At 37.9% G+C, this 18,495-nt stretch overlaps 3 protein-coding genes across 6 annotated transcripts; 2 read left to right on the top strand and 1 right to left on the bottom strand.

Annotated features, from left to right (window-relative positions):
- Window positions 1-34: 34 nt before the first annotated feature.
- On the top strand, window positions 35-6,383 carry LOC117495611 (spindlin-W-like). Of its 4 annotated transcripts, none has more exons than XM_034146960.1 (5): window positions 35-371; window positions 1,052-1,090; window positions 1,298-1,545; window positions 1,717-1,950; window positions 2,787-6,383. In XM_034146960.1, exons 2-5 carry the CDS (start codon window positions 1,071-1,073, stop codon window positions 2,990-2,992), a joined length of 708 nt encoding a protein of 235 aa, XP_034002851.1. In that variant the 5' UTR covers window positions 35-371; window positions 1,052-1,070; the 3' UTR covers window positions 2,993-6,383. The 4 variants fall into 4 exon arrangements, with proteins under 4 accessions (XP_034002851.1, XP_034002852.1, XP_034002850.1 ...); XM_034146959.1 differs by having other exon boundaries at window positions 38-371; window positions 1,049-1,090; XM_034146961.1 differs by lacking the exon at window positions 1,052-1,090 and having other exon boundaries at window positions 36-371.
- Window positions 6,071-8,926, bottom strand: micos13 (mitochondrial contact site and cristae organizing system subunit 13). The gene is made up of 4 exons (XM_034146964.1): window positions 8,782-8,926; window positions 8,092-8,248; window positions 7,259-7,316; window positions 6,071-6,987 (listed from the first exon to the last, which is right to left on the bottom strand). Exons 1-4 carry the CDS (start codon window positions 8,808-8,810, stop codon window positions 6,890-6,892), a joined length of 342 nt encoding a protein of 113 aa, XP_034002855.1. The 5' UTR covers window positions 8,811-8,926; the 3' UTR covers window positions 6,071-6,889.
- Window positions 8,927-10,451: 1,525 nt separating this feature from the next.
- hsd11b1la (hydroxysteroid (11-beta) dehydrogenase 1-like a) lies at window positions 10,452-15,813 on the top strand. The gene is made up of 6 exons (XM_034147376.1): window positions 10,452-10,672; window positions 13,421-13,551; window positions 14,185-14,388; window positions 14,523-14,616; window positions 15,233-15,398; window positions 15,554-15,813. The coding sequence occupies exons 1-6, from the start codon at window positions 10,588-10,590 to the stop codon at window positions 15,735-15,737; spliced, it is 864 nt and encodes a 287-aa protein (XP_034003267.1). The 5' UTR covers window positions 10,452-10,587; the 3' UTR covers window positions 15,738-15,813.
- Window positions 15,814-18,495: the final 2,682 nt, after the last annotated feature.

Here is an 18,495-nt window from a genome sequence, read left to right as displayed (position 1 = left end):
ATTCCGACCTCACTCTCCTGCTGTGGTTAGTTGCTGTGTACCTTTTCATGTCTATCATGCGCTATAATACCGTAATGACGCTATTTCCGAAAACACTCGAACGCAGCATGCAGCACAACACCTGTGTAACTCCGGTTGTTAAAAAAAGTCCACATCATTGTCATTAAAACACCATTTCCCAGCGTTCATTGCGCGAGTGTTGCTGTCTTTCTCTGTGGTCGTGGCAACCGAAGGCTCCCTGGGAACTAGAGTCTCGTCTCCGCATCTCCCATTTTCCACAGGTTTCGCGAGATTTACATAGGCGGGCTGGTGTGTGGCAGCATTTCCCTGCCAGACGAACTGAACAATACTGATATGAAATCTGCGTAAAGGTAATGGAGAGATGTTACGTGGGGAGAAAATGGGCTGTAACCACCCAGTTGTTGCTGGTGTGTGATACCTGGTTTCAGGGACACGGGTTTAGCTAGCTGCCTTCACATCTGCATTGAGGTAGAGCTAGCCTTATTGATAACGTACAGTGAGGTGTAGGTGTGTTGGATTAAGTCCAGGACAGGTGGTATACGGTATGCCTTATAACGTGGTTTATGGTACTCACCTCAATATATTGTTCATGTATGCTGCTAATATTCAAGTTATTTACAGTCATATGTAACCGGCTAACGTTGTATACTGTAATATGTCAGCTACAGTGAAATGGCTGACATATTGAAGTTGTGTCTGCCAGATTGTGTTTTAAATCCTTAACGGAGCTGAAGTTGTGTAAGAAATATGACCAAGTCTCGCACCAGACATGACCTCCATGTCTGTGTAGTTAGAGTAAATACCCAGGAAGTTATTCCTGCATGCTAAGCTATTGGCTGCTGCAGTTGTCAGTCTCTGTTGAGCAGCCTGCAGTCTGTCACAGGTTTCTGTAGAGAGGACAGCCTCTTAGCTGGAGCAGAGGCCTTCCTCATGCTGTTATATAGGTTATATACAGGACATAGAGGTATGGCAGCTGTCATACTCTCTCATAATCACTGAAACGTGTCCCTGTCTTTCTCTTTATCAGTAGCCTTTGACTTTCTGGAGGCATGTCCAAGAAAAGAGGCAGGTATGTTGAAACAAAGCTATGTCATCACATGAGGCCATTAATGATTGTTTTAAAATATAGTGTAATAGTTATTAGAGGTGGTTTTATAACATAATGTAAATGGTAAAAAATCCCACTGCATTCAAATAAACAGCTGTATACAAAACAACAGATTATTTTTTAATGGCGAGAACAGACGCACAGCCCTTAATATTCCTGTTTTCTCAGAAAGCGGAGTAGCGGGGAGCTGAGTGACACATTGACCCCGGATCCGAACAGCATTCTGGGAGTCCGCATTCAGCATAACTGGCGTGAGAAGGGGAACCAGAGCAAATGGAAGGGAACGGTACTGGACAGGTTGAGTGTGAACACTTCTCTCTTCATGGTGAAGTATGACGGCTTCGACTGCGTCTATGGCATCGAGCTGTTCAAGGACGAGAGAGTGTCGAACCTGCAGGTCCTGTCAGAAAAAGTTGGTGAGTTACCACACCTCTCGTTAATCTGCACCATGTCGTTTTAGACTTTTTAACAAAGAGAAACATTTGTCATATAATGAAGATGCTATTCACGTTTACTTGCAGTTTGGCAACCAATTGCCATGTTTCTCACTTTTAATGTTTACATCGTTTGTGGCTGTGTTTCCAAAGTAAACAACAAGATCAAGATGCCACCAGGGGCGGAGGAGCTGGTGGGCAAAGCTGTGGAGCATCTGTTTGAAAAGGAGGATGGAGAGAAGAACGAGTGGAGAGGCATGGTCCTCTCCAGAGCTCCCATCATGACCAACTGGTATTATATCACTTATGAAAAGGACCCCGTGCTTTATATGTACCAGCTGTGGGACGACTATGCTGACGGAGACCTCAGGATTCTGCCTGAAGCAGGTACTGGGGATTTTTTTTAAACAAAGACTGATTGATACTTAACAAGGCTTTCTTAAGTCTTCAATAACTGTGTCCTAAAGCTTTATAGATCAAGATCTGCTATGTGATGGAAATTAATTTTCCACTTTGGAGGACTGTTTAAACTTCTTTGACATGGATAGCATGTGAGTTCATGGTGGTCTTAGAAGTCTGTATTTATCAATAGTATTCATCAAATAATTATACTCGTAATAGTAAACAGGCTTAAGTACATAATTTAAAGTTACGCTTGGAGTTGTGTTTGGAGATAAGAGATATATTCTGTATGAGGTCGAATTATATCCAATACTCTAAATCTGAATATTGAACACATTTAAAAACTCACATTGTTTGTTATTTTAAAGATTTGTTGCCATCATTATTTATATTATACAGATTACATGCTTAATTTAGGCTTGAGAAAGTAAAATAAAGATAACCAGGATCCTTACACTTGCCTTAAAAGTTGTCTAAAGTCTAGAGAATTATTTTAAGGTATGTACATTTATTGAAGTAAAGAGGACATTTAGAAATTAAGACTGGAAAGGGAAAATTAGGATGTATACTTCTGCTGATGACAGTTAGCACATCCTATTATTGTTATGAATAAGATAAATGATGGGACAGATCATTTCTAGAATAATAAAGAACTCTTGGTTTTAATCATTTTCCGTGCACATTTTGCTTGAAAAACAAACCACTGTATGTTGTATCCACTTTATACTTTAAGTAGGCCGTGTTTGGTGAGTTACACACAAGCAAATGTCAAACTAACTTGGACTTACTCACATGTAACGCTATAATGTTTCACTCCTCAGAAAACAAACACCTGTTGCCTGCAGACAGGAAGCCCGGAGAAGAGACGGAGAGTCTGGTGGGGAAACAGGTGGAGTATGTTACTGACAAAGGTGTGAAGAGAACAGGCCTGGTCATCTACCAGGTCCCAGCCAAGCCCTCTGTCTACTATATCAAATATGATGATGACTTTCATATCCATGTCTATGACCTGGTGAAAACCACCTAGGCATAGTGGACACTTTATCTCACTCTCCAGCCTCCCTCCATCTGCGTCTGTTCCACTCATCGTTATAATCTGTTATCCAAAGCCATGGCAGGGTTGAATAGTTAAAACGCTTTATTGTTCAGAAGAAAGTGCAATCTGTTTTTCATATGCACAGCAGAACTGTAGCACCGCTATGCTCGGCTATCGCAAGGAGATGGAGTCAACTTGTTTTTATTGTTGCTGCTCTGCATTTTTATTTAAGGTTGGACAGTTCAGGATGGCCCAACAGCTGCAAAGAGGGCAGTTGATTTCTGCATTTTGTTTTGTTTTTCCTTGAGATGTTCGCTAATCTGTCCTTGGAGTAATTATCCTAATTAAATCAAAGTGTGACTAAAAAGCTGCTCAAAATATTCCTATGAAGACACTTTTCTTTGGATCTACTAAATAGCTAGTAAGCACGATATACACATAACGTTTGGGATAGACACATTCCACTGAGGCATTTATTAAATTAAATGGGTAGATGAATATGTGTATTGTATTAATCTAACAATATTATACAATTATTGTTAATAATGGTAGGAATGACTGATATCAGCATTGTAAAAGAGGTCCCTTATATTTACAAAAGCCTTTTAGATTAATTATGCTTTGTGTAAAGATTCTCCTGCACCGTTGCACCATATTTAGCAAGTTATAAGATACTTTGCACTGGTGGAAAAGACACAGTTTGCCAAATTCTCATATAAATTAGATCCCACACAAATCATAAAGTGCCTTCCGGCTTGTCATTTTGCAATATTGTAAATACTATATCTCCACCATCTACGCCCTTATTAAATCATTGCGTATGAAGGCTGCTATTTGGATTTCATTCAGATGTAAGGACACTGACAGCTTGAGGAAAGTTTTGCAACCATCAGTTTATGAGTGCTGTGTTTTGCTGTTAATGCAGTATCAAATGTTCTTTAAATATTACACACTTCATTGGTTGTATAAGCTCACTGTTGATCTTCGGGGAGCACTTTATTGTATAAAGTTTACATGTTTAGGTTATAGTACGCTATACACAGTTGTGGTCGGAAGTTTACATACACTTGTAAAGAACATGTATTTCATGACAGTCTTGACTTTTCAATAATTTCTACAACTCTTATTTTTCTATGATAGAGTAATTGGAGCACATACTACTTTGTCACAAAACAAAAATCATGAAGTTTGGTTCTTTTATTAATTTATAATGGGTTTTCTGAAAATGTGATCAAATCTGCTGGGTCAAAAATATACTTACAGCAACATGAATTATCAATTTTTGGGATGTAGAAAGTTGTTTTAAATTAACTTTGTGACATGGCCTCTTAACTTCTTGTGAGTGATTATAATTGACTATAGCTGGTACCCCATTTAAATAGGGTTCATATGATACAATCGTTAGACTCATCCACAATGGAAAGGTCAAAGGAGCCTCAGCATGGATCTGAAAAAGCGGATCATTGACTTCAACAAGTCAGGAAAGTCACTTGTAGCCATTTCAAAGCAGCTACAGGTCCCAAGATCAACTGTGCACACAATTGTTTGTAGGTATAAAGTGCATGGCACAGTTGCGTCACTGCCATTATCAGGAAGAAAACGCAAGCCATCACCTGCTACGGAGAGAAAAATGGTCAAGAGTCAACAGAGTACCATTAAAAAGCAGGTCTGCAATGAATTAGAAGCTGCTGGAACACAGGTGTCAGTGTCCACAGTCAAGCGTGTTTTACATCACTATGGGCTGAGAGGCTGCCGTGCAGGAAGGAAGCCCTCGCTCCAGAAGCGGCACATTGAGGCTCGACTGAAGTTTGCTGCTGATCAAATGGACGAAGAAACGGCCTTCTAGAGTAAAGAGGAAACACAAATGTATCTGTTTGGCCACAATTACCAGCAATATGTTGGAGGAGAGAAGGTGAGGCCTTTAACCCCAACATCACCATGCCTACCATCAAGCATGGTGGTGCTACTATTATGTGCTGAGCATGTTTTGCTGCCAATGGAACTGGTGCTTTTCCTAAAGTCAATGGAATAATGAAGAGGATTACCTCCAAATTATTTAGGAGAACCTAAAATCATCGGCCAGAAGGTTGGGCGCTCCAACAGGACAATGACTGCAGACACACATACAAAGTGGAAAGGAATGGCTAAATCAGGCTAGAATTAAGGTTTTAGAATGGCTTCCCAATGTCCCGACTTAAACCTGACTGAGAACATGTGGACAGTGCTGAAGAAACAAATCCATGTCAGAAAGCCAACTAATTTAGCTGAAATGCACCAATTCTGTCAAGAGGAGGGGTCAAAGATTCAACCAGAAGCTTGTGGATGGCTACCAAAAGCGCCTAATTGAGGTGAAAATGGCCAAGGGAAATGTTACCAATTTTTTTCGTTGTTGTATGTATATTTTTAACTCAGCAGATTTGATCACATTTTCAGAAGACTCATTAGAAATTCATAAAATAACCAAACTTCATGATTTTTGTTTTGTGTATGTGCTCCAATCACTCTATCACAGAAAAATAAGAGTTGTAGAAATTATTGAAAAGTCAAGACTGTCATGAAATACATGTTCTTTACAAGTGTATGTACACTTTTGACCACAACTGTAGTTTCCCCAAAATGCTTTTTCCTTCAGAGAAAATGTGGCGGAATAAATGCTTTATATCATACGCATGGAAGAAAAAAAGAAAAATGTGTTGCAATATGTTCAAATGACAGTATTCAATATGTAAGACTTGTGTAAAATGCCTTGTAATGTTGCTTGTAGTGGTTACTCTCATTTATATAAATTTCTCATCCAAACAACACCAGCTTTTAGTGAAAGGGTTGTTTATTTCCAAAAATGATAACAGGTATATTCAACTGAAAAAATAAGTTTGTTGACAGCAACTCACTAACTCTGGTTATAGGCTTTATAACTTTGTCTCTTGCCAACATGTATGCTTGCAAAATTGGTCTCATCCACACTTTTTCAGTTGTTGAATTGGTCTAGCCCCGTCAGTCTTCTTCAAGTGTATCCCTCAGTTAACTAGTCAATCAGTGGTTTAACTGTTCCTGTTATTTTTAGCTTTCAAAACACTGCATGCATTATCTGATCAGAGTGTCTGGAGATATTTAAACCTTATTTTGACAGTAGGGAAGTGACAATGTGTGGCAGAATAGGTACCGTTAGTTTAACCTACATTGAAAAAAAAAAAGGTTCTCACTGTACATCACCACTAGTGGTGCTGTGTAGTGTTTCTGTGTTGTGTAAAGTGGAGTTACAAATGACTGTAAGCGCTATTCTTTATGCTTTAAATCACCTCCTGTTCCAAGATGTAGCAGCATCAACAGGCAATTTGTGTCGTTATTATTCTGTCATGAGTAATAAAGATTTTTGCACATTTGTCTGGTCTTGTTCTTAAGACACGCTGCCTTGATCAACATGCAGTATTTCTTTCCTTAATAAATCAAACTAAAGACGTGACTTGTTTTAAGATTGATGTATTTTTTGTGACAACTGGTGAAATTGCATATATATATACACAATATACAGACATTCTCTTCATAAGATTACTTGGATTGTTTGAGAACAAAGGAGGGTGAAATACTGATTATTAGACAGTATTAAGCAAAATTAATTTGGATGGAATACACAAAAGGAAAAAATAAATTTGTTTTTTAACATACATTTAGCTTCCTAGCATTATGTACAAAACAACTCAAAACGAATGCCGCTAACATTTAGAGAACCAAAGTACCCATTCAGTCTCCACTCGTTATAGCTGAACTGTTTCCTTCTATGTTGGGAGTTTCTTCTTTCCTGGGAGGGGAAACAACTTTTGAAGAATTTCTCAAGTGCAAAACTCAAAAACATGAATAAATGTCAGGTTGTCCAGGTTGAGGTCCTGTTTACTTCGTCAGGTCTTTCATGTACTGAAAACCCTGATTTGTGTATCCAACTGCGTTTGTTGGCGCCTCTGAAAGAGTTGAAATGGTTTTCCGCACCCCTGCAATACAAATAAAAATCAATGGTTTGGTTTAGAGATATCGGAAATACATTCAAAGCATTACAGGTATAAACCAATACAACAACAATTATATTGGAGCGATAGTAGTGATGCTTCAATTGATAACAGACCAAATGAAATGCTAACTATATCACTATATCTAAGTCACTGCCACAATTTAAAATGTGGGTATTAAGAACAAATTCATGATGGTATCAGACGTGTTAAAATCTCTTCAAAAAAAGGGAACAAGTTTTCTTTCAGTTCTTACCAGAGTTCCAGGCCTGAACGGGAGAAAATTCCACTGTAGGTATGGTTGGAAGCTGAGCCTGAGGAGGGGATGAGAAGTTTGAAACACCACAGGACTTGCTTACATGATTTGTAAATATGTATATTATATTGCATTTATATTAAATATTGTAACACCGGTGCAAATAGACAGTGTGCAATCTGAGAGATATTAGTTTGGCTGATGACTCCCAATACTACCTTATACATTATCTTAAAAAAGGTGGGCATGATACTCCAGAATTCCACCGGAATAGGAATATATACTGAAATAATTTGGATATTTTTAAGAATAATCTGACAGTTATCTTCATCTTATGTTTTTTTGTTACCGGGCTTTGTACCTGGAAAGTCATGATAGTTTGTTTAATGGGAAAGAATACAAGTGAGCTGGTAGATTTGAATGGGTCGGATCAATGCTTGTTTAAAAATAATCCACAACAAAACATATTTAGTGATTCCATTGGTTTATGATTGTTACTTTTAAATAACTTGGTCTGGTTTGTAGTAAACACAACTGAGAACTTTTCATTGAATGTAACAAACTAACAATACATTATTTTCATCTTGTAATAGTGGATTCAAATTATGTTTGGGAGGACTATGAGATGGTAGGACACTAGAATAGAACATAATATCCATGTCTACAAATATAGCATCATCAGCAGTGTTTAAAGTATTTACCTTTTTAGCTACTGCAGGCACATTTAAAAAACAAAAGATAGATATCAATGGGTTTGCTTTTCATATTTTCCTATAGTTGCAAGGCCATGCCTACTACCACCTCATATCATAAGTAGAGCATCTTATCTGTACCTCCAGGCCAAAGTACTTCATCCACTCCTGTACGGCGGGGGGGATCGCAGCCTTGGCCTTCCCCAGGGCCACGGAGCCCTGCTCGCTGCTTCCTAACAGGCCAGAGCCGTAGGCGACGTAGAGAGCTGCTCCTCCAATGGTCACCTTGGTGGCCAGTCTAAAAATATGGGGAGAGAGGCAGTCAAGCAACAAACCAAGAAAACCCACCTCAGTATCCTGTCAAATACATGTCAAACAGATGAATAACACGCTTAAAATGTTACCATTAGTGCGGTGTACAGCTTAAAGTGTCTCTGAAGTTGCTGTAGTATTTTGGCCTTTTATAGAACAGTGATGAATAAAGTATCTATGTATAAATAATCAGTTAACTATTCAACGGTTAGCTAGTATCGTTAGCTAGTTATACAACATTAGCTCACGTTGGTGAACGACGAAGCTTGGTGTGTATAAAGCTACAGTTAAAGTGCAATGTATAACGTTCCAGGTAGACTATGATAAGCTAAATAGTGATCTATTAAACAGACTAAGCTATCTATCCAGTAATCACAGTGGTTCATGACAGCTGGAAATCTCTCCGGCACACTGACAGTTAGCTTTGCGTCACTAAGCTACATGGCTAATGGAGCGACTAGCACGCTCCACTGCAGCAAAAACATAATGAAAATTACGAGTAAAATTACAATTACTTACTTTACTACGGGCAGAATCTTTGCCGCCATGGTCCACAGTGGTGTAGTGTCCTTCAACGCAGGGTTATTCCAGTTACGCCAGGAAAAAGCTTGAATGAAGGCTATGCTGAAGGACAACACTGCGTACAAGGGCTGTGTCAATAAAGTTGCCCTTTCAAAAGCCAGCGTTAGTGGTATTTAAGAGCAGCAGATTCGATCTAATTCTCGTTTTGCATGTATTTTGACTTAAATCACAACTTTGACACCTTGTGTGTTATTTCACACAATAAATATTTGAAGCAGATTTTTGATACCAAACAAATAGAATATGTAATTCTTTTCTGAAAGGCGTCTCAAGGAAAATGTCAAATAAATTGTAGTTCTTTATACAGGATGATGAGGAAGCGTATCATGAAGCTTAAATTATGTATAAGAAATCTAGTTCTTGACCAATAGCCCTTATTTGCAACACTATTAGTGAGTGGTTCCTGGCTAAAAGTACATACTTAATCTAAAACGAAAATAGTAATAGCTTGTGGATACAAAAGCAAGGGAACGTTTGATCCTTTGAACTGTTTCAGAAAAGTATGAAAGCACATATTAATGAAATTGTGTCTTCATTAGATAAAAACATTTTACTCTACAGAAAGACGTTATATAGATGTACCATTAAGTATCATAATAAATCAAATCAGATGTCAGGGGAAACGTTTGGAGTAAAGCCAGAGGCACGGGAAGGTATTTTGAGTTGGGGGTGCTGAGGTGCTGTCCGATGTGCATATTACGCACGGGGGGGTGATGATGACATACATTGAGCAAAACCACACACACACAGTGCATAACAATGGACTCCAGTGCACGCTATTACGGGCACTATAGAGCATGCACAAAAGCGCGAGCACACACACACACACACACACACACACACACACACACACACACACACACACACACACACACACACACACCACACACACACACACACACACACAAAATATTATTTTACCATCAATGTGGAATTTACATTCATTGAAGTTATCAGGCATTGCTAATTCCTGGCTACATATTACACACATTCTGCATAATAATGCCCTGCCCCTGCATCTTCTATTTCAATATTTTTAGCAGATTTAGCGTTTTTTGTGAGAAAGAATTCCGAGATACGTTTTTGCGCCATGTCAGTTACTTGTCACTTGTGTTGTGCATCACGTTAAAAGCATAGACTGTATATATAGGTTAAAAGCATATGTTAAAAGTAGCAGACTAAAAACAAAACACTTTTTTTTCTTCCCTTTTTTCTTCCCTGAAGCTAAATAATTTATTATATAGTTTAAAATGATCATTTGAATACTAATATATAATATAAAATATATCTTAGGCACAATTAAATGAAATTAAAATATATATATAAAAAAATAAAATGTGCAGACTAGCCTGCCGCTAGGGGGTGCTGCAGTAAAGCAACAGTAAAGCAGTAGAAGAATGTAACCATGTGTAGCCTATGTAAGTTAAACTATATTAAAATGAAAATGTCTGTACATTTGAAACAATAAAGCATATTCAGTTCATTTAAATGACAAAATAAATATAATGGGAAAGAATCCAATGTATCCAGTTTAAGCACTCCGTCACGTTGTCCTTCGGCTCCGCCCACATCCAAGCGAGTAGAACTAGTTCAACATGTTCAACTTTTATCAGAAAAATAACCTTACCCCTCCTATGCATGTCAAGTTGAAGAGGGGAAGGGTTTGGTAAACGGCACTCCTTTTTAGTCCTCATCCCAGTGCAAGGAAGAAGGCTGTAACAAAGCTACAAACAAGGTCAAAAAATGGGAACTTTTACAAAGATCCTGTTAGCGTCTCTATGTGTTGCTTTCCTAGCTGTCAAGTGGACTTCACCCAGTTTTAATAAAGGTAAGAGAGTGGGTTAACTAACCTTGTTGTTGACTAACGATACTTTGGGATGTTTGCATAGGATTCTTGTTTAGACGTTTTTTTTTATTTGTGCTGATTACTGAAGAGTTTTGAAACGGTCCTAAACGGCTGTGTTTTAAATACCAGTTACACACAAATTACATTGAAGTCGCTTAAAATGCACAGGCATTTACACATTTAAATACCCGGAGTGTGGGTGTAGCTTTCATGCTAAAGGTGCATATCATGTGTGTGCAAAGACGAATTGTTCTTTGCATTGTTTTAACATTAAGGACTCCTCTTTCTTGCAGTTGGCTAGCAAAGTAGACAAAGACCTACAACCTAATTTTAAACAAAACGAGCCAAAACAAAGAGTCCTTGGAGATGGACTAATGATATTGTTCATGTGAAGCCAAGTGAGGGGCAAGCGCACAGGGACCGTCTACAAAGTGCAATGCCGAAAAGAGATAGGTTAAGTACACAAAACATGTAGCAACTTCACTGCTGTAAAGTGTTGACCTACTCAAATAAAGTTACAAATGAATGATCCCCTGTTGGTTATACTACAACACTTAGTTTGAGAAAAGGGTATTTTGCTAAATGTAGATTATTATTCTTTTGAAAAATATGTAATACTTCCACTGCTTTGCAGTAGTCTACCTGAATCACATCAACATGCATTTCTTTCTGGTTGATTTTACTATAACACAAAGTGTGGGAAAATATGCTGTTGCATTATTTTGGTGATATTTCTCCTGAGAATATTCAATAACTTCACTGTTATAGATTAATGGTCTCCTGTTAGACTACGTTTGAAAATGCAATGTTTTATTTAAGATAAAGTGTAGCTTCGTGCACTTGGTTTTTAAGACCTGTTTGCACATTATGAAATATAAAATTAGGATCCAAAATATCCTAAATCTCATTAAGTAATTAAAAAAAAAAAAATGTATTTAACTTTTTAAGATATATTCATTTATGCAATCTGACAATAAATTAGGGATGGCTCATATTAGAAAAAAGGTAATTAAAAGCATATTAAGGATGACCAAACTATTAAAAGTGCATTAAGCAAATAGAAACTAGGGTATATTTACAACATAATGATGACCATATCATATTAAGTTGAATTGAGTTGTAAAAACATAAATATATAAATCATATAAATTAATATACAATATAGTATTACATTTAAAAGTTTGAAAATCAATGTTTACAAAAAATATAAATATACACAAAAGCAAGTCCAATAAGAAAATAATAATGTTCACTGGGAATCCAAAACATGGGCAGTTATAAGAGGAAGCAATTAAACAGAAATATACACAATATAGAAGGGAAGTTATATTCCTAAAAGGCTTTATTCTAATGACAAAAATATTAGAAAATCTAAGGTGTAATTTGTCCTTAATAAAAAATCACTATATATAGCACCATCCCATCCCATGGCTAACAGTGTGGACCACGTGACGTCTGAACTACGTGGTCATCTCTTGAATTTGAATCATGTGAACTCATCATGTCCAGTGATGGGATGCTGTACTGCTGACCGCTCTGCAATGCTCTAAATATCCGTGTATAATAATGATAGAGTGTAAAGCTTCACTGGGGAAGTTTAGGAAAAGAAGCACAAGCTGAGCGAGTAATTGGTGATAATCAGACACGCTTTACGCTTGTGACTCTTGCATTACCAGAGAGAGAAAGTAGCATTTATCCATGATGTGAGGATTCAGTGTACAAGCCAGTTTCCACAAGTAATGAAATCATGGGGTAAAGTGAATAGGCTAGTGTGTCATATTTCCCACAATTGCAACAGTATATTGCCTTATGAACAGCTACTACCATTGCTGATACTACAGCTTCATTAAGATAACATAGAAACTTTTTATGACTACAACTTACACATAGTTAATGAAATGTTATGATTTGTTTCAGATGCACTCTGCATCCACAGCCATTCAAAGTATATTAAAGGAGGTGCAGTTCTGCCTGTATACTCTTCAAATTCTTCTTTTTGTATTTACTTTGTTAAAAAACTGTATGACAAGGTGTTATCTGTCTGCACATATAAATGGATTTATGAAGGGAACAAAGGTGCTCATAATATGTGCCATATGCACATATTTAAGGAGGGTTGAGAATCACAATTACGAGGAATCTGACTTCAGTTTGTGTTTCCCTCTGTACATACACAGAAATAGCATTAACATTAACATTAAACATGTAGTATTAGGTTTTTTTAAAACAATGTATCTGACAATTTTACCTCCCTGTTCAAAGATATGGCAGACGAATGTGGCCGTGTCTAGGGTCAGTGTCAGAGTCCAATGAGCAAAGAGTTGTCTAAATGCCTTGTCAACTGAAAACTGGCATATCGGGAACTGGTTTATCACTGAATGATAAAAAGGCCTGCTTAACTCTCTATTGTGCAACATGTCACTATGGATAGCAATTTAATCACTGCTTCTTTATTATGGTTTTTTAATTAAAGAAGTGTGATCCTAACCCTGACCCTATTAGTCTTGCAGAGCATTATATTGACAATAAAGTCTGATATCTTATCATATCTTTTATGACTTCCCAATTAGATATCTACAGAGTTAATACCAGTTGGCACATATACTTGCCCAGGCAAAGCACCATTATTGTTTCAAAAGCTGTATCAATGGCACTCAAGTTAAACATTTAATTAATTTCCACCATCACAACTCAAATTTGACTATGTCTTTGTTTTTGTGTTTCTTTCAGAATCTCTCAAAGGGGCCAGGGTATTGGTGACTGGGTCCAGTGCGGGTATTGGAGAACAAATGGCATACCACTATGCCAGCTTTGGTGCTCAGATAGTAATTACAGCAAGGAGGGAGAAAGTGTTACAGCAGGTTAGTGATCTTAACAGCATCATAGTGGACTTGACGCTCAAATATTTAAGTGTTAATCATTCAGTTCTGTGTCCATCATATCATGTAAAGTGTATTTGTTTATAAATCAAGTCAGACATGTAACAACATTATGTCTGGCAATAGGTTATAATAACACATTCTTCAAAGTGCCTGCATTAAAGGTGGGGTAGGTAAGTTTGAGAAACCGGCTCGAGATACACTTTTTGTTATATTCCATGGAATGCTCTTAACATCCCGATAGCAATGAATATCTTAAGTGCTTTGACAAAAAATCCATAAAAAAATGTCATCTGTGGAAGCCGTAGTACTGTAAAAAGTACGACCAATCATTTTAGCCGGCCCGGCTAAAATGATTGGATGGCCTACCTGCCTGTCAGCCTTCCATCTGTGCACAAACTTATCTCGTGCCCTCATTGGTCATGTGCACGTTCTTGTGTGTTGGAGGAGGGGCTCTATAAGGAAGTGGCAGATTTTCTCCGGTTGTGTATTTTCAAATTCTAGCGATCTCGAGCCGGTTTCTCAAACTTACCTACCCCACCTTTAAGCCACAAGCTTTTTCTGTATTTTTTTCAGAAATGCATTTGATCTTTTCATTCTGATATTTGCTTCTAGGTGGCAGAGAAGTGTCTGAGTTTAGGAGCCCAGAAAGCTCTCTACATAGCCGCAGACATGGCCAGTGAGTCAGACCCGGACAAAGTTGTAGATTTTGCACTTGAAAAGCTTGGAGGGCTGGATTACCTGGTTCTCAACCACATTGGCCCGAGCCCCTTCAGCATGTGGGAGGGAGACGTGGAGCACACCAGGTGGCTGATGAAGGTAGTGCAGCGTTTTCATGGTCTATCAGCATCTCTGTGTTTTCAACATTCAACTTTCAAAGAGTCTTTATCATCTTATGCACAAAAGCTACAGTGTAGATTTGGAAAATAAAATCGTGTGTGTGTTTTCCAAAGGTCAATTTCTTCAGCTACATTCAGATGGCCTGGAAAGCTTTGCCCTCCCTTGAACAAAGTAATGGATCACTGGTGATTGTTTCATCGCTTTTAGGTAAGCAACATAGGGACATTATTCAAACACACCTTGATGATGAGATTAAACATTTAAAAAACACATGATGAATGTATTCATTTATGAATTTCACAAAAATGATCATAATATTTGAAAACAATTGGGATTTCAAAGTACATTTTTGACCAGCAGATCAAAAACTCCCCACCATGTCTATTTAGTATCTGGTATGTTGCTTAATCAGCAGTCATTCAGAATGTATGTGTCCAGACTTTCAGTTTTTTCTGAGGACTAAAATAAATATTTGATAATTTTACTATTTTCTTAAAGTCTTCAGAGAAAAAAACCCTGAACACAAGAAGGTCATCTGACTACTAAATGGACCACCTAGTGATACTGTTTTGTAAAATGATGAAATACTACATTTATTCAAATCTTTTATTTTCAGTATTTTACAGATGCATTAATTGTGTTTTATATTCTGTTCCAATAAATTAAAACATCTAAAAGTATAGTTAAGTGAATATGTGCACTAGTTATGAGTAGGCCTACTGCAGTGTTATGAATGAAGCCCAAAAAAGGCCACAATATATTCTTATGTTTTACATCTGTTAAACAATGTATTAGAAGTGTAATAGTTATTCATGGTTCACAGGTAAAATGCCCAGTCCCTTTGTGGCACCGTATACCTCCACAAAATTTGCCTTGAATGGTTTCTTCGGGGCCCTTCAGCACGAGCTGTCTATGAAGAAGAGCAACGTGTCCATCTCTATATGCACACTGGGGCTAATTGACACTGAAGCAGCTATGGAGAAAGTCAAGTGAGTCAAGTGTAAAAACCAAATGCAAAGTGTCTCACAGATACATCAAAGTCATCACGGATTACATTTATACTGATATCCTGCTACTTTCTTTTGCATTAAACATTGCCGCTTTCCTCAGTAGTAGTTAAAAGCAGTATTTCTCTGTGTCCTAGGGGAGTCACCAGTGTTCCAGCCTACCCTGCCACAGAAGCAGCGATGAACATCATCATTACTGGAGCAACGAGACAGTCGGAGCTCTTCTACCCTTGGTTCACCTACATCGTGTCTATAACCAAAGAAATATTCCCTTCCATCACAGGCTACATAATGCAGAACTCCTACACCTACAACCCATGAAAAACATTAATTGTAATTGATATATTCCACTACATAAAATCTGCCTATAAAATATTAAAAGAGAAAAAATTGACTATCTTGTTCTTTCCTCGTCTTGCTTTTGTGAGAGGTCATGTTATAACAGGTTCACAGGGAAGAAAGCTTATAGACTGGGTTTGTATAAATGTTGTCCATAACACACAGCCAGAGTTTTTCACCATCTGAAGCACCAATGCTAAGGACAAGTAAAAAAACAAAAACGGGTTAACTACTTAGAAGGCAAGACAGGGGGCAGTAGACAGTAGGATAAGGTGCAGCGTTGATATACGAGTCAGGAAATCAGATCAGAATCAGATCGGAATACCTTTATTAGTCCCACAGAGTGAAAATGTACCTTGTTACAGCAGAAAAAGAGCCAAAGACAGCTTAATGTTACGAAGAAGCATGCATACAAAAGTATTAAAGTTAAAAAAAAGTTATAATAGAATAAAAAATTGAATAAAATACAAAGTTACACAATTTACAAAATACACATCCTGTAACAGTTCTTAGGATTTAGCAGCCAGGTAGGGAGACCAGGTACAGTTGCAACACGGGTTGGTTGTAACACCTTCAATATCTCCAATCACAAACAAGCTAGAGTGAAGAAACTCACTCTGCACATGCGCAGATAGATGGTCAGATCGCTGAGAAAAAAAGGAGCCACGTTTGAATTTCTCGCGTAAGATATCAGCAAAAGTGTGTTTCTGAGGTAAAATATTAACTAAAATTATATGATGTATTTTTTGGATACTGTCTTGAGTTCAAATGTCTAGGAATCCAAACTAGTATTATTAGAATCACTGTTTTGTAAGCTACAAATATAACTAGCTAAATATGGGTCAAGCTAGCAATCAGGCAGTTTCACAGGGGGTGAAAGCAAGACTGGTGGTCCTGGGACGGTTGTAACGGGACGGTTGTAACATGGCACATTTACAATGATGGCACATTTGCTTGAATGATCAATTGTTCATTCAAGCATACAGTTGTATTGTTGATTGGTGTGCATTGTCCCTGTAAAAATAAACAGAATAAAATACTGTACAGTAGGCCTAAAGTGTGTGTGTGTGTTTACAGTATGCCAAATGTCAGAAAGAGGAAGACAGACAGGGGAGTGCCACTTGCTCTGCTGCAAAGGGCCTCAAATGAAGTTGAGAAGGGCAAATCATTCAGGGAAGTGGCAAAGTCCCTGGATATATGCCATGTCACCCTGTACCGGTTCCATACAAAGAGGCTGAGGTTGGAGAGTCAGGGATCACAAACACCCCCAAGAGTAGGCTACTGGACACCAAAGAAGGTGTTCTCAACAGAGCAGGAGATGCTTTTGAGAGACTATCTGATGGAGGCAGCTGATTTATACTATGGTCTCAGCTCAAAGGAGGTAGGTCTACATAATTAAGGTAGAAGCACCTCTCAGAGAACAGTTTAATCCTTCACAGTGTGAGAGCTGTGTGTGTAATCTGTTATCCTGTTCATTGTTCATTGTTTGTTGGAGGATGTGTGAAACCCCATTCAAATCTCGTTGCCTTAGAATTTGACAGCTTTCCCTATTTGTTGTCATGTAGTGTGAAAAAAGGTAACCGTTATTAACATGTTACAACCGTGCCTGGCATGTGCTACAACTGTCCCTGTACACAAGGACAGTTGTAACAGTTGAGTTTTTTTTTTTTTAAATACATTTTCCAACCTGTACTTATTTCATAAAAACATCTTAAATACATTGTTTCAGTAGCTGACATATTGATAATGTATAATATAGCAAAATGGCTATCCTATTGTAAATGGCTTTTTACTTATTGGGGAAAAGCCCAAAAAGTGTTGCAACTGTCCCTGGTCTCCCTATATATTGCACAGTTATTAACGGCATATATATGGGTCATGGATGATCCTGTTGCTGTGGTCCTGAGTCCTGGATCGCGAGCCCTGGATCTTGAGTCGTGGCTGTGCCTGTTGCTGTGGTCCTGAATCATAAGTCCTGGATGGATATCCTCGTGGATTCATCTTCCTATTATACACACATGCATTTCCAAACATTTGGACTACCTATGTTGCAAATGTATTATCTTTTCAATTTACACACGGCATCTATTGCACGTCTGTCCGTCCTGGGAGAGGGATCCCTCCTCTGTTGCTCTCCCTGAGGTTTCTCCCTTTTTCCCCTTTAAACTGTGGGTTTTCTCTGGAAGTTTTTCCTTGTACGATGTGAGGGTCTACGGACAGAGGGTGTCGTGCTATATAAATAAACATTGATTGATTGATTGATATATATTGCACATATAGCACATATTGCACATAGTTGCTGGAGATTAGAGGACCCTCTTTTTCTTTATTTTAGTGATGTTTGAATGATCAAACATTTCACATAACTGCATTTCTGTGGTAAGTGTGAAAGACCTGGTAAAATAGTTGTATAAATACATTTTCCCAAATCACGCTGTATTCCTCCTGCTTGTGAAAATGTATTTTTATGTACTTTTTGATGGGGTTATTGCCATCATTTCGAAGTTTATAACAGTATAAAACAGGGGTGTCCAAACTACGGCCCGGGAGCCAAATGCGGCCCGCGGGCCATTTTGAATCGGCCCTCAGCGAATTCCAAAATTGTAATGAAATATGGCCCACAAATGAAACTTGTGCTTGTCTTATATTGTACTTCTCAAATATATATGTAAACGGATATTTCATAGTATTCATGAGTTAATAGGCCAAATGTTTCAAATACATTCAGTCAATTAAAGTT

The sequence above is a fragment of the Trematomus bernacchii genome, unplaced genomic scaffold (assembly GCF_902827165.1).
Source record: "Trematomus bernacchii unplaced genomic scaffold, fTreBer1.1, whole genome shotgun sequence".
NCBI lineage: Eukaryota > Metazoa > Chordata > Actinopteri > Perciformes > Nototheniidae > Trematomus > Trematomus bernacchii.
The sequence above is the reverse complement of the archived record's forward strand: the minus strand, read 5'-3'. Positions and strand labels throughout refer to the sequence as shown.

What these genes read in the sequence shown, in the direction of transcription:
- hsd11b1la (XM_034147376.1), top strand. Translation starts at nt 10,588, where the DNA reads ATGGGAACTTTTACAAAGATCCTGTTAGCGTCTCTATGTGTTGCTTTC. An exon ending in TTCACCCAGTTTTAATAAAG is followed by an intron (nt 10,673 to 13,420) that starts GTAAGAGAGTGG and finishes TGTTTCTTTCAG; the next exon opens with AATCTCTCAAAGGGGCCAGG. An exon ending in GATTGTTTCATCGCTTTTAG is followed by an intron (nt 14,617 to 15,232) that starts GTAAGCAACATA and finishes CATGGTTCACAG; the next exon opens with GTAAAATGCCCAGTCCCTTT.
- micos13 (XM_034146964.1), bottom strand. Translation starts at nt 8,810, where the DNA reads ATGGCGGCAAAGATTCTGCCCGTAGTAAA. An exon ending in TGAAGTACTTTGGCCTGGAG is followed by an intron (nt 7,317 to 8,091) that starts GTACAGATAAGA and finishes TCCCCTCCTCAG; the next exon opens with GCTCAGCTTCCAACCATACC. An exon ending in CGTTCAGGCCTGGAACTCTG is followed by an intron (nt 6,988 to 7,258) that starts GTAAGAACTGAA and finishes TTTGTATTGCAG; the next exon opens with GGGTGCGGAAAACCATTTCA.
- LOC117495611 (XM_034146960.1), top strand. Translation starts at nt 1,071, where the DNA reads ATGTCCAAGAAAAGAGGCAG. An exon ending in ATGTCCAAGAAAAGAGGCAG is followed by an intron (nt 1,091 to 1,297) that starts GTATGTTGAAAC and finishes CTGTTTTCTCAG; the next exon opens with AAAGCGGAGTAGCGGGGAGC. An exon ending in GGTCCTGTCAGAAAAAGTTG is followed by an intron (nt 1,546 to 1,716) that starts GTGAGTTACCAC and finishes GTGTTTCCAAAG; the next exon opens with TAAACAACAAGATCAAGATG.